General features: G+C 42.0%; 1 protein-coding gene across 2 annotated transcripts; it reads right to left on the reverse strand.

Moving 5' to 3' along the window:
* Window positions 1–104: 104 nt before the first annotated feature.
* LOC110078920 (uncharacterized) lies at window positions 105–14,439 on the reverse strand. Of its 2 annotated transcripts, XM_020793571.3 has the most exons (8): window positions 14,052–14,177; window positions 12,342–12,432; window positions 8,107–8,177; window positions 7,081–7,134; window positions 5,371–5,437; window positions 4,761–4,864; window positions 1,685–2,246; window positions 105–238 (listed from the first exon to the last, which is right to left on the reverse strand). In XM_020793571.3, exons 3-7 carry the CDS (start codon window positions 8,158–8,160, stop codon window positions 1,686–1,688), a joined length of 840 nt encoding a protein of 279 aa, XP_020649230.3. In that variant the 5' UTR covers window positions 8,161–8,177; window positions 12,342–12,432; window positions 14,052–14,177; the 3' UTR covers window positions 105–238; window position 1,685. The 2 variants fall into 2 exon arrangements, with proteins under 2 accessions (XP_020649230.3, XP_078239917.1); XM_078383791.1 differs by lacking the exons at window positions 7,081–7,134; window positions 8,107–8,177 and having other exon boundaries at window positions 5,375–5,437; window positions 14,052–14,439.
* Between the last annotated feature and the right edge of the window lie 789 nt (window positions 14,440–15,228).

The following is a 15,228-nucleotide window of genomic DNA, read 5'->3' on the forward strand; positions in this document are numbered from 1 at the left end:
TGCATTGCATCAAAGTAAAATGAAGACTGGAAGAGAATGGTCTGTTTATCGCTGTCATGGAAAATAGGGAAGGGGGAGATTTCAAATAATATCTGCAACTTCTTCTGCAACTTATGTTTTATTTCACCGGAATTATGTTTAAACATGTCTATTTGTAAGGCTGTGAAAATCCATTTGCGCTCAGCAGAGTCAAGCATTCGCAGAGAGTAAAAAAGAGCCCAGATTCCTTTCGGCGTCACTGCGAAAAGAGAAAGCAACATGATGAGTATAGGCAACCAAGCCATACATCTCCACATAGTTAAAACACTTAAAAATGCGTAGAATTTTAGTGCTGGAAAAAGAAATGGCAGGGAAAGGCACAAATAGCTAACAAAATAAAGTAGGAAGTTCCTTTATATCAAGTTGGACCTATAGTCAGTCTGATTCAAAATGGCCTACACCATCTGGTGTCCTCAAGTTGTGTTTCACTGCAACTCCCATCATCCCCATGCTGAATCGGGATGGTGAGCATTGCAGCGCAACACATCTAGAGTGCACTAGATTAGGACAGCTAGTCAGCACTAACAGACAGTGGCCTTCTAGAGTTTCCGACAAGATTCTTTCTTAGCCCCAACTGGAGATGTTTGAATTTAAACCTGGGGTCTTCTGCACACATACACGGAAGGCATATAAACCATCACTGAGCTGCAGTCTACCTCAAGAGGTGGGAACACCAGGAGAAAGAGCACTGGAGCAGATTTTATACAAGTGTCAGATTCATGTCCGTGTGCTTGGGAAGTAGGCAGACCTCTCTACAAGGCAGCTTATAGAGCAAGGGTGGACAATGATGACCCTCCACATTTTGCTGGATAACAACTCCCATCATCTCTCACCATGGACCAGTGGTGTAGTGTGGGTTGCCAGCACCTGGGTTAGGTGTTGTTCCCTGTCAAGGTCACCTTGAGAAGCAGCAGGGGAGGGGACTTGACGCCCCTCCCTCCACATGATCTGTCCACCCACTTTGTTTATGCCAAGGAAGGGAGCCCAGGCTGCTCTGGGCTGCCCTTTGCCCTCCAGGCTATCCTTTCCAAGGAGGTGAATCCACTAGGCCAGTGGTCCCCAACCTTGGCCCTCCAGATGTTCTTGGACTACAACTCCCAGAAACCTTCACCACCACCTCTGCTGGCCAGGATTTCTGGGAGTTGAAGTCCAAGAACATCTGGAGGCCCAAGGTTGGGGACCACTGCGCTAGGCCATTGCTAAACCCCACTGCTGCCTCTGCTGCCTCCCCAGAAGGGGAAATGATATGAGAGAGAGAGAGAGGAAGCTGCATCCAGAAGAGAGTGGACAAGGCTTGCACGCTTTCTCACCTACTGTATGCTCCGCCTTGCCTGATGGCGCTGTGGCGGGGCCAAAATTTTGTGCCCCACACGAATTTTGTGCCCAGGGCAGCCAAATTCCCTGTGGAACCCCCATGCTATGTCACTGCAATGGACTATGCTGATTAGGGCTGATGGGACTTGCAGTCTGACAACATAAACAGCCCACTCCTGTTCTACAGAAATTTAGAGAAAGTATGCAAAGAAGGGAAAAGTAAAGGTACCGAGATCAGAAGAAGAATCTGCTCCTTCTAGTTCCTTGTCCACTGCAAGTAATACAGGTTCCCTTACTTCATATAATATTAGCAAAAGAATCCATTTTCTACCTCAAGCCTGGGTCGCACGCAACTTCTTTTGCCGCAGGGTTTCCCCGACCCGCTCTAGAACTGGTATCTCTTTAGTCTTCCTGATGGTCGTTTCATCTTCCATGGTGACGTCCCCATCAGATTCTGCCAGCAGGGGCTGTGGCAGAAGAGCCAGCAGTGCATTTGGGGTGAGGTCTGCAGATTCAGAAGGCTCCACATCCATGAGTAGGGAGGAGTCCGGGATCAGCCCCAAGGCTTCTGCAAAAGCATCAAAACTGTGAAGAGGTTCGGAGCTCTTGTGAAGTCTTTGAGGCAGATTCAGCCCAGCCTCCCTACAGAAGTTTCCATTGGCTCTTTCGAAGGCATGGGTGGGTTCCATCTCAATATCCTGCTGTCTTCTTGTTGATGGAGAGACTTGTGTTGCTGGCATTTGAAAAGCTGGAGACTCGTCCTCTGGCAGTTCTTCACTCAGATGGATGACAGGAGAGCTAGTCCTTCGATAGCTTCTGTCATGAAGAGAGTTCATACTACAATCAGGTTGAATGGACAGCTCTTCCCAGAATCTACCACCAGAATCTGAAAGCTACCACAACAAAACAACATGAAATAGCATCACATAAATAAGTGCAAGATGTCCTCATTTATCTAAAGAGAGCAGGACAGGGTGTCTAAAACATTTAAATAACCTGAGATGTTTTGTGTTCTCTTTACTTCACACATATATTGGTTCCAGGCCTGCACAGAGCCATGTTTCAGAACTTTCTAGGGCAGAGCTCTACATACATTCCAATCTACCCAAAAAGAAGGTACTAAGACAGTGCAAAATGAAACAAGAGATAGTGCTGGCAGATGAGACTCCCATGTAAGAAAGCATTCAATATCCAACTAGGGAGCAGCAAAGGACAAGAAAAAATAGAGCTATTGCTAATGATGCAACTAGATTAAAGCCAAGAGGACATCTACTGGCTAACATGCACAGAAGGGAAAGCAAAATCCAATGCTGTACAGCACATAAAATTGGAATATGGAACATGACAAGTATGAATCAAGGTAAACTGGAAGCCATAAAGCAAGCAATGGAATGCAGGGCTTATTTCAGTGAACTAAAGTGGACTGGGGCATTTTCAGTCAGATAGCTACAAAGTGTTCTACTCTGAAAATGACAAACCAACAAGAAATGGAGTGGCTCTAATACTGATGAAAAATGCAGCACAAGCAGTTAAAGGCTATAATGCAAAGTCTGACTAAGTAATATCAGTCAGACTTTATGAAAAACCCAGCAACATAACCGTTTGCTCTATGTTCCAGTTACTGATGCTGAAGAAAATGAAACTGAAGGCTTTTATGCAAGCATCCAAGAAGAAATTGATCACACACCAAAACCAGACATGCTCACAATCATAGGTGACTGGAATGCAAAAGTAGGGAGCAACGCAGAACAAAATGTTGCTGGGAAATTTGGCCTAGAGGACAGAAATTAAGCAGGAAATTGAGTGAACTGAGTCCTTTCCTCCCAAGTGGTGAGACTCAAGGAGGCTCAAGATCATTAAAACAATCACAAAATTAAAACAAGATAGAGGGATTATTAAAAAATTAGCCATGAAAAAGCTATAAATCATAATATTTATTTATTTATTAGATTTATACCCCGCCCACCTAGATCGAAGTCTACTCTGGGCAGCTAACAATAAAAAATGGAATTAGAACAATATAATAAAGTAAAAAAACAACAATAGTAATGTGGCACAAGATGGGAAAAAGAAAAAAAATTCAAGTGATGACAGGAGGGAAAGCCTGCCTAAAGAGGCAGGTCTTAGGTTTGCTCTTAAAAACACCCAGTGAGGGAGCCAGACAGATCTCTGGAGGCAGACTGTTCCAAGTTGAGGGGCCACTGCCGAGAAGGCCTGGTTTCTTGTTCTGTCTCTCCAGGCCACACCCTGTGATCCAGACCAATAGAGATGGGCAATGTGGCGACTGCCCACATCACTCATGCTATTCATATTTCATGAGCTGATTTGCATGAGCCTATCAGAGGGCTGGAGAGGCGGAGTCAGCAGCTACATGAGGCTTGACAGGAGATAGGGCTGGTTAGTCAGAAAGATAGGGCTAGTTAGGAAAATAGGTAAGGGGTAGTAAGGAAATTGCAAGCAAAAAAGAACTAGGTATTGAGGGAACTGTTGATGAATTGCTTATGTATACTGAATATCTGAAAAACTTCTGTTATTACTCATTCTGCTTCACTTCAATCAATAAGTTCTGTTTCTGTTTACAAGACAAGCGTTCTGACATACATCGTTTATATTGCGGATTGAAGTAATCCACTGGTGGCAGCGAGAAGAACGCAACATGTGCCTTTCTGAGGGAATAATAAACAGGGGGCACGTGGATAAACGTCACAGGCACAAACTGCTGATTCATCAGTTCATGCTAGTTCGTTTAGTGGCCAAACAAGTATTTGGCTGATGAACAAACTGGTACGAATCACCCAACTGGTAGTTTGTACCCATCCCTATAGACATATATTTTACCTTCAGCATATTATATAGAGGATGTCGGTAATAATATAGACAAGATCTTCACTCTGTCTTAATCCACAAAGGCAGGTATGATTAAGGGAAGACCTATTCCCATATTTTCTTCCCAAGACAGGAGAAAGGCAGCAAGTTCAGCTGGGCTCTGATAAAGGCCATTTTCTGCCCCCATTTCTGCCTTTGTTTTAGATAGCAAAGTAGAACAGAGCCCCAGGTATAAAGGAGAAGTGTTTGTTCTTGCTCTGATTACATTAAATAATTTCTGCCTCTTTTTTCCCCCCAAACTCCATCCCCAAACTCTCTTTGTAAGAATTTTAATACAGTTATTTAGAAGCCAGATTTCCAGCAGGTGTTGTAAATTTCATTTTCAGCAATACTGAATGAGTACAAGAATGAGACCGTCCCTTGCATCCGGTCACACTAAAAGTGGTATACTAGTTCTGAGGGTGCCAAGTTGCGTTGCAACCAGAACACTGCACAGCTGTGATCATTTTCACGCACTCCTACTTATAGCCAGCCTTGCACCCTTCTTCCCTCTCCCCAAACAAGAAAGCACCCTTAAGAACCTTGAAACAAAAGGAGGTGCTTCTCTTCTGCATCTTCTGAGATCCTGTGGTGCTCATAACATTGAAGGCCCCCTTGATGCACTTCCTCCACTTCTGCTGTTCACCTGTCATAGATTATATTTGTTATAGCTATGCAAAGAGGGGAAGGGGAGGTTATCTTTCCGTTTCGCTTTCTTTTAATTTAGACCTAGGATCCTAAATACAAGGCAGTGCACTCTGATCCCCTCTAGCACCCAGTTTTGATATATCTTTGCAAAACTTACAAAAATAAAAATGACAAAACCAAAGAATACTTCCCTTGCCATTTAGGTTTGATTAAAAAAAAATCATAAAACCAAAAAATTCTGTCAAAATGTCTCAGAGATGTCTTCTAATTCCCTATATTGTATAATGCGATTTTTGAAATTAATTTAAGTATTATTAATTTGTTTTAAGTATTGTTAATTTGTTTTAGCCAGAGAGACTAACACAAAGATAGCCAAAACGAAGTCCTAGGTTCACCGGCTGCCATTCCAGCCCCCTCCTGCCGAAAGCTGTTATTGCAGTCCCTATACTGAAATTAATCAAGTTTGCTAGTATTCATATAATAAAGTTGCAAAAATGTACAAACCTACTTGGTGAGCCACGTGGCCATCTCTTCCTGGGAACCCATCCATGGGCCCGTGGTGTATGTCCTGCTGCAAGAATAATTACATCAGAAGCATTAACGAGAGTACAGTAGAAAGTACAAAAACTGGCTACCTTCCTCACAACAAGTCCTCTCACCCGCGTCTCAACTGCTCGGAAATATTGCAGTTGTGTATGCGAGTTGATTGAAAAATGCTGTATCAATGCTTAGTCATTTAATTATATTCACCTAATGAAAATATTCCAACATGTAATATAAATACCTTTAGAAATCCATTGGACTCAATGGTGTTGACTAACATCCAAATATACATGTTTAGTATTGTGCTGTATCACAGCCATATGATATTTATTTATTTATTTATTTATTTATTTATTTATTTATTATGTTCAGTCAGTGCTACATGCGAAGTTAAATGAACATAAAATAAACCACAATGTACTAGAGAATAAGCTCCACATTTAAACAAATAAGGCAGCAATCGACTAAGTCAAAGAGTCAACAGTTCAACTGATAAAATCTCTTCAAATCTGCATATGGGTGGAATCATATGTTGTCTTCTGAAGATAAGAACATATTTTGCATTGCAATAAGGAGATATATGTTGCACTGGCATCCAGCTTACAGCACGAATTTTCTCCCCTTTGTGTTCGCGAAGAACAAAAGTCACTTCTGAGGTTGAGCTTGCTCTCTACTACTTTTGCATTAAAGTGTAAGAAACCTTTGTCAGGATCCCTCTGTGTTGTTACGTAAGGAATTGCATTTCTCAGCTACTACATAAGGATGGTATCCTAAATTCATTTGCACAAGATGTTCTTCAAGGAGCTTTCCTTTCTGTGAGCATGCATACCTACAAAACCCCATGGATTTCCTTTTATTTGCTACCTTTTCCCAGAATTCACACCTGTGATGGCCTACAATGCCATTTTTAAAAACTAAAAATAAAAATATATTAAATAAACAACCATAAAATAGAATTAATTCCATTGTTATTAAAAATGACATTAAAGCGCAACAACATCTCTTGATGATAACACCAATACTTAGTATGTCAACTAAAATCTTATGATTACGATCACCAATGATCTGAGCGATTATAAACGTCTTTGCCTGCTATTAAAAATAGAGCACACATAAGCTCCCTTGGCAAGTTCCAGTGTTTGAGAAGGATCCCTGAACACAATGGGAAGGGCTGCCTTTACATTCATTCATGTGACAGTGCATTCCACATAGACATTTTCTCTATGTGCTTGTGGAATACAATTTTGGCCACTGCACTGCTCTTTGCATGGTAAGTAATCCAAAATATCTTTGTTCTAATTTGCTGCTGCATAAATCAGAGGTGATGTTTCAATTCTTTAACATATTGGCAGGCACTTAATCTAATGCAGTTAAACAGTATGTAGCTTTAATAATAATAGCAATGATAATGATCCTGTAATTATGCAACTGTTACTCCAATAACATCTGGAGGACTGCATATTCACTAGCCTTGCTGTATATAACATGACTAAACTTTGTCTCCAAAACGTTGCGAACAAGTGCTATGCGCAGGGAAGCATAGCTTGGGTTGAGAGATCCCTCTGGACCTACCAAAGGGAATATCCAGTTTCAGAAGACAACCCTCTGCTTTCTCCACTCATGTACATAAAGAAGAATGACCCAGTCTCCTGGAAAGGAGCTAATCAGTACCTTAAGGTTGGTGTGAGAAGTTAGTCCAGCCTCAGACTTGACTGTGCATTTCTGCTGGAGTAGGGGGAGAGTAGAGGCAACCTGTTAAACATCTGGCCATGAATGAATAATAAATTTCTCTAAAGGCGAAAACATACCAAAAAAGTAGAACTGTCCAGAATTCTATTGATGGTTTATGCTTGCATAAATGCAGTGGCATAGTTAAGGAGTTTCCACTTGTATTCCATATCACACAACTGGGGCTTAATGAGGAATACAAGCAACAATGCATTAACCAGTACACCTCTGCTGATTTCTTCACAGCTGCTCTTTCTAGTCTTCTTGTTGTTTAGCTGTTAAGTCGTGTCCGACTCTTCGTGACCCCATGGACCAGAGCATGCCAGGCCCTCCTGTCTTCCACTGCCTCCTGGAGTTGGGTCAAATTCATCTTGGTCGCTTTGGTGACGCCGTCCAGCCATCTGGTTCTCTGTCGTCCCCTTCACCTCTTGCCTTCACACTTTCCCAACATCAGGGTCTAGTCTTAAGTCTTTTCATTTCTTGGCTGCACTTCCCATTTGGATTGATGATGGAACCAAAGTATACAAAATCTTTAACAATTTCAGTTTCCTCATCGTCAGTATTAAAAGTATATTCACTCATGATTTTTGTCCTTCTCAATGTCTCTCTGCTTTTGCATTTTCTTCTTTCATGACCGGAAGTAGTTTCAAGTCATTGCTGTATTCTGAAAGTAATATAGTGTCATCTGTATATCCTGATTGTTTAGCTTGAAAGATTGGACAGAGAACTGGTGGATAGATATTTGATATAAAAATGCCTCCCCATTTTATTTGTACTTCTTTTCCTAAGAGTGCCCCTCCTTAATTTGAAATCTAAATGTCACTTGGTTGTAATACTGTATTCATCTTCATCATCATAAAAATAACAAAAAATAACTTACTTTTATTTTACAAGCATTAAAGTAAGATACATTTCATTTTACAACCAGAACATAGAAAGAATAATTGCAAACAGAGTTAAATATTTTACCATGAATCTGTGTCTTAGTCCTTCCGTGCAGTCTAGGCCGCTGGCAAAATCCATCAGAGCTGAAGTCTAAACTAAAAGTAACAGGGGGGAAAATGCTAAGAAATCATCATCTACCAGATTCCCATATACAAAAGAGTCAGCTTTTGCTGAAACCTTGACATTTTGTCACCCATTAATCAGTCCCTTTCATTTTTAAAGCTGGCAAACTGCATGATGATTTAATTTTTCCTTGCCCACTTGTGACCCATTGGCCCCTGAGGGGGTGAGGGTTAAGGGACCTGAAGCCCTGAAGAGGGAGTTTGGTGTGGGTGTTGATCTCATCCTTTGTGACTTAAGCCATAGCCCAGGAATAGCCAGTAAGCCTCAAGCCAGACCCAGACCACAGACTGGTTTGATTGCCGTTTGCCTACACTCATCAGTTACTAGATTCTGAGTGAAAAGAAGGACAGGATGGTACCCCTTCTCATTCGCTGTATATCCAGAACCAGTCTAGACTGGTAGCTGATTCAATCTTGTCTTGGGGCAGCGTCCTCAAGCACACTTGGGAGGGGAGTGAGTGTCACACACTGATTTAGGGGAGTCAAGGACAGGTCTGTCATCCAAAGCAAAAAGCATGGGGGTGGGAATGATTACTCAGGAACAACAACAAGGAAGCTGCTGTCAACACTTCTCATGAGGCAATTGCCTCACTCTGCCTAATGGTAGGACCAAGCCAGGGTGAGCCCTGAACTTGTAATGATTTATGGTCTCTGTGGGGAGAGACGATTAAAAAGACAGAGAAAAAGATCATTCCTCTGCATTCTCTACAACAGAGAGGGGAAATTTCTGGGATCGTTCCTCTTTCCCCCAGACTTCCGAAGCTCACATCTTTACCCAATCCCACACCTGTATTTGCTCCAAAAGTAGAAATCGTTCCCTGCAGAGTCTCCTGGGGATTCTGATTTGCTACTATTGTATAAACATCATTTTGCTCCCCAAACCTAATGCAACTAGTCAGTTACTGCCAGATTAATTAAAAACACTTTGTAAGGCTTAGAATAGGGTTTGGGGGAGGGGAGGGGAGGACAACACATGCATACAATCAATGATGAAAGCAACATGATTTGGTCTCATCATGACTAATATGCTGCATTGGATTTAAGAAGATCTAAGTTATTATTAACTTCAGAAAAGGAAGAATACAGGGAGAGCCCCTCTAGTGTAGATCTCTCTCATTCAGCATTCTTTTTCACAAAATGGACAAGCTCGAGGGAATCTATGGGAAGTTCACAATCAGGCCATACACACCACTTTCACTTTGGGTCCCAACAACTGGTGCTCGAAGGCCATTAAAGCTGGCGGACGACTGGCCAACACCATCTTAACCTGGTAGAGGATTCCCTGGCCTGTTTGAAAGAGCTTGAGGCTACCATACTATATTCACCCAGCAACATGAGCTGGGTATCATCTTAATTTCACCCCAAGAAACATGCATTGAGTACATGTTTGTAGGACGGCATTGTTAAGAATCCAACCTGAAATGGCTAAATTTTATTAGATTTTCTTAAACTTTCTGAACAGGCATGTTTATTTGTTAATTAAGGAACATTTTTGTTGTTGTTTAGTGATTAAGTTGTGTCCGACTCTTCGTGACCCCATGGACCAGAGCACGCCAGGCCCTCCTGTCTTCCACTGCCTCCCGGAGTAGGGTCAAATTCGTGTTGGTCGCTTCAATGACACTGTCCAACCATCTCGTCCTCTGTTGTCCCCTTCTCCTCCTGCCTTCACACTTTCCCAACATAAGGGTCTTCTCCAGGGAGTCTTCTCTTCTCATGAGATAGCCAAAGTATTGGAGCCTCAGTTTCAGGATCTGTCCTTCCAGTGAGCAGTTAGGGTTGAACATAGGGTGCCACTTTATATTGTTAGATCTTTGTTTTTTCTAGCCCATAGCTGACAAGGCCATCTAGGTACTGCTGGGTCTGACCAGATTGCAGAGAGAATTATTTCCTAGCCATTATCTGGAGTTCCATCCATGTCCTATTCAGGCCCAGTCTGCTTAGCTCCTGAAATTAGACAAGCCTGGCATGTGTAAGGTAAAGGTAAAGGTTAAGGTTCCCCTTGAAAATTAAGTCCAGTCATTTCCAACTCTAGGAGTCAGTGCTCATCCCCGTTTGTAAGCCAAAGAGACAGAGTTTGTCTGTAGACGCTTTCCGTGGTCATGTGGCCAGCATGAGTAGACGTGGAATACCGTTACCTTCCCACCGAGGTGGTACCTATCCATCTTCTCGCATTTGCATCCTTCCAAACTGCTATGCTGGCAGGAGCTGGGACAAGCAACAGGAGCTCACCCTGTCATGTGGATTTGGACTGCTGCCCTTCCTATTGGCACGTCAGGTTTGCAGTTTAACCCGCAACGCTGCCTGTGTCATGTGTAGGGTGCTATGGTGCAATTTGTTGACACCCACCTTCAGTCTTCAGGGAGGCAGTGGCCACATGTCAAAATCTACAAGCAAAATAGGGAATCTTGAAAATTATTTCAAATCCATCTGAAACAATCCTTCTTATCATGATCCTCATCACAGTATGTTAGGATCCACATTTCTAAATTAGAAACTTTACAATATATAGACCTACCTTTCTGTCATTTTAACTGTTACCCTAATTGCAAACAGGACATCCAGGGAATATGTTCCATTGTAAGCTTACAACTATAGTAACATCAGTGTTATGACAGACATTATATTATGACATCACTGTCAGTACGAAGATGTCATCTGCATTAGAGTTTCCAGTGATTTATTCAGCTTCAAAACATTCACTGCAGCTTCTTAGAATGCTAGAATAGTAGAACTGGAAAGGGAGACACAGAAATTCACAACAAAACCAACAGATGGTCCAATCCGGAATAAAACTCTCTGGTGAAGAAAAGTCCACCCCTCTTTGAGGCAGATCTTTCCAGCTGACAGTTCTTTCCAGCAGAGAATTCTGGACACCACATTTTAAGAAGGATGCAGGCAAATTGGAACAAGTTCAGATGAGGGAGACAAGGATGATCAGGGGGCTGGAAACCAAGCCCTGTGAGGAGAGACTGAAAGAACTGGGCATGTTTAGCCTTGAGAAAATAAGACTGAGGGGGGATATGATAGCACTTTTCAAATACTTGAAAGGCTGTCGTTCAGAGGAGGGGCAGGATCTGTTCTCAGTCATCCCTGAGCGCAGGACATGCAACAATGAACTCAAGTTACAGGAAGCCAAATTTCATTTTAAATATAAAGAAAAACATCCTAATTGTTAGAGCAGTAAATTGTTAAAACAATTCTAATATGAAAGAAAAAAAAAGGAGAATCGCAGCTTTTATTCAAGGCCATGCTATTATCATTTTAACTGCTGGTCTGCAAACATGCTAAAGTGAAAGAAGCAAACCAAGTAATTACTTATTATTCCCCAGTAAGTTATAATGTAATTGTAATTATTTTTCTGTTATATAACCTTTGAAAAAGGCTGATAGGCTGGAACGGCATACGGCATTTGACACGGGACTGAACAGTATTATATCTTGGAACTGCATTTTCCCCTCTCTTTTTTTGCCTAATATCAAAAGAGGTGGTTCCGTTTTCTGCTTGCAGTATGACTTCCCCATCCATCACCATCATGTCTATCATTTGCTAACCCCTATTTGGTCTGATTTAGGTTGGGGAGGACGTACATTTTGCCCACTCCTGAGGCACTGAATTCAAAGTTATAGATGCAGTGGTTTCACTGGCTGGGGAAGTCCAGAAAAAGTTATGTTTTTAGACACTGACCCACAGCAGCTTGTCTAAACAGTCCAGATGATCAGTGGTGATGGGGTAGAATAATGTCTGATAGGAAGAAGTCATTCTCTTCCAAATAATCTGGTGTTTGTTTCATAGAGATAGTTGGAGAACCTTCTCACCTTAGAAATTGAGTTGTGGTGCCATTTTGATTCCTGGGGTTGCCAAACTTGAGTTGCGGTAAGGATTTTTGGAAGAACCCCAACATGTACATCTCCACCTTCATCAAGATAAAACTCAGGAGGTGATAAGGTTTCTCTGTGTACTTGACAAAAACCAACCCATTCCATAAACAATTATTTCTTCACATCATGCTTCACAAAGGAGGCCTTCCAGTTAAACCCTCTTCTTCTTCCTCCTCCTCCTCCTCCTTGCTTGGACATATGTTAAGAAAAAGGGACCCCAAGTCCTCAAAGCTCTCTCGCCACCCAAGCCCTTTTTTACCTGGAGAGGTTTGCTTGGCAGACCGGATAGAAACTCCACAATGGTAGGCACTGTCATCTGCCATTACAGCGAAGTGTCTCTTTGGCTTGACCTGAATGGGGATAAAAGTTACAGAAAGGCTGTCGTCAGGTGGGTGCTGTGTAGTTGCCATCCACTTCCAAATTAAGATCCATTCCCCATACTCTGGCTTCTTTTCACCTTTCACTATAGATTCCTGTTTCTGATCAGGTTCTAGATCAAGGTACACTATTTTTCTGCGTATAAGATGCCCCCATGAATAAGACTCTCCCACACACTTTTCTAACACAAAATTAAGAAATCTAAGCAGGGTTTAGCAAGCGGAGGGAGAAAGCAGGGATCAAAATGCTGCAAGAGCACTTTAATCCCTGATTTCCCCTTTCTTGCTAAGCCTGCTTAGCAAGTGGAGGTGGAAAGCAGGGATCAAAGCACTTTGATGATTCCTGCTTCCCCCTCCACTTTCTTGTGAAGCAAGTGGAGGCAGAAAGCAGGGATCAAAGCACTTTGATCCCTTCCCCCTTACTTCCATGTATAAAATGATCCTCAATTTTTAATCTTAAGATTTTAGACAAAAGTATCATTTTATAAACAGAAAAATATGATCCATTATTCACATCTCTCTCTCCATTCTAGCCCACCATCCTGTGCAGGACTTGAAGGAGTTCAATAAATTACTTTTGAACTTAAGTATAAAACACAGACTCTGACTCTTGCATATGAATATTTCTAATCTGTATAAATATTATCTGACTGCCACATATTATTCCTCCAATTATAGACATGCATAAATTCACAAATGGCTTCATCTTATATCCATGCATGATGTTACTATATACCCGATTCAAGGTGTTTTTCCCCCTAGTGGGACAGTCTATGTACTGATAAAACTTAGAGAGGACAGCCTTTAAATTGGCTTAATTGAAATCACCTGCTACCAGCAGCACTCCATCTGGGTAGGCTTGCTGCTGTTTGCTGATAGCAGTTAACAAACAACTCATAGCTGTGGTTATGTTAGCATCAGGAGGTATATATATTGCAGTTATTATAAGAACATTAAACTCACGAGGCAGGTAAAAGGGGTGGCATTTCACTGCTAAATACTCCAAATCAGGAGAACAGTGAATATCCATTATTTTAACATCCATGCTGCAGTTATTGTTTGTGTAAACACAAACCCTTCCACCTCTGCTCTTCCCAGATTCAATAGTCCTGTCTGCTCAATGTACTCTGCATCCTTGTAGTTCTATTATCTCCCCTGGGATGGAAGAGTCAAGCCATGTATCTGTAAAGATCATAACACAACAGTCCCGAATATTTTTCTGCAGGGAGATAGTAAGTTCCAACTCCTCAATCTTTTTGGGTAGAGATCTAACATTTGAAACAAAAAGACTTGGCAATGCAGGCTTGTGAGAATTTTTGCCTAGTCTTACTCGTAATCCGGCGCTGCAACCTCTTTTCTGCTTGCGCTTTCTCCCTGTTCTTTTCTTCCTGACAGGGAGAGCAGGGGGAGTAACCCACGGATATGCAGGCAGTCTAAAGAGTTGGAATGTTGTACAGTAGTTGAAAACCTTGGTTCAAAGTTGCAGCCTTTTCTGCCAATAGTTAATACTTTTTTGTCTGTAAATTACTTGTGCCTGGGCATGCAGAGTCCATAATAACAAGTACACAATCAAAATATTAATTAAAAGATACCCGTCTCTGGAGTACCAAGCTGCTGCAAATGCTTTCGACACCATCTTTGCAAGGTTTGTTTGGAAGGGTTGCCCAGCGAAAGCCTCTCCTCTGTAAAAAGAACATGGCAGCGCAGCTTAGGTTTGCAAAGTTGCATCTGGACAAATGACAAGATTTTGGAACAATGTCCTTTGGACAGACGAGACCAAAGCAGAGATGTTTGGCCATCATGCACAGCGCTGTGTCTGACGAAAATCAAACATAGCATATCAGGACAAACATGTCATACCAACTGTCAAGCACATTGGTGGAGGGGTAATAATGTGGGCTTGATTTGCAGTCACAGGATCTTGGAACTTTGCAGTCATTGAGCTGACCATGAACTCCTCTGTATACCAAATTATTCTAGAGTCAAATGGGAGGCCATCTGTCCAACAGCTAATGCTTGGCTAAAATTGGGTCATGCAACAGGACAATGATCCCAAACACACCAGCAAATCTACAACAGAATGGCTGAAAAGGAAAAGGTATTGCAAAGTCCAGGCTTCAACCCAATGGAAATACTACGGTGAAAACTTAAGAGACCTGTGCATAAACAAATGCCCACAAACCTTAATGAACAGAAGGAACATTATAAAGAAGTATGAAACAAAATTCTTCCACAACAATGTGAGAAACTGATAAAGTCATACAGAAATTTATTACTTTAAGTTATTGCTGCTTACCTTATTTCCTAATGTGTTCTAAAACGTTCATGTTTTAAGTGCTCCTGTTTTCATAGGAAACAATACCTTTTTAACACCAGCCCTGAAAAATCACAATAGAGATCCTATGATTCCTACCGAGTGTGAGCTCTCCAGTGCAATCAAGATCCCCTCCCAAACCCTGTCCTGCAGAAGGGAGAGAGGATGCAAAAGACACTAAGGCACAAGAATACACCAGTGTTGGGGCTGCTGGTAGACCAAACAAAGGGGACTTACCCCCCCAAATTGAAATAGGAGCCCCCCTACTCCAGCCAGAAACTGCTTTGCTCCTCTTTGACAGTCTCTTGAGTTGGAAAAGCTGTTGCCTTCAACTGAGCTGTGCTTTGCACTCGGGGAAGCTGTTGCATGAAAGTGAGCTGGGCTTTGCATGCCCAAATATGCCACCCTGCAGCTTAATTAGACAGTTTGGGGGGGGAGGGACTACGTGGACTATA

The sequence above is a fragment of the Pogona vitticeps genome, chromosome 1, assembly GCF_051106095.1.
Source record: "Pogona vitticeps strain Pit_001003342236 chromosome 1, PviZW2.1, whole genome shotgun sequence".
Taxonomy (NCBI): domain Eukaryota; kingdom Metazoa; phylum Chordata; class Lepidosauria; order Squamata; family Agamidae; genus Pogona; species Pogona vitticeps.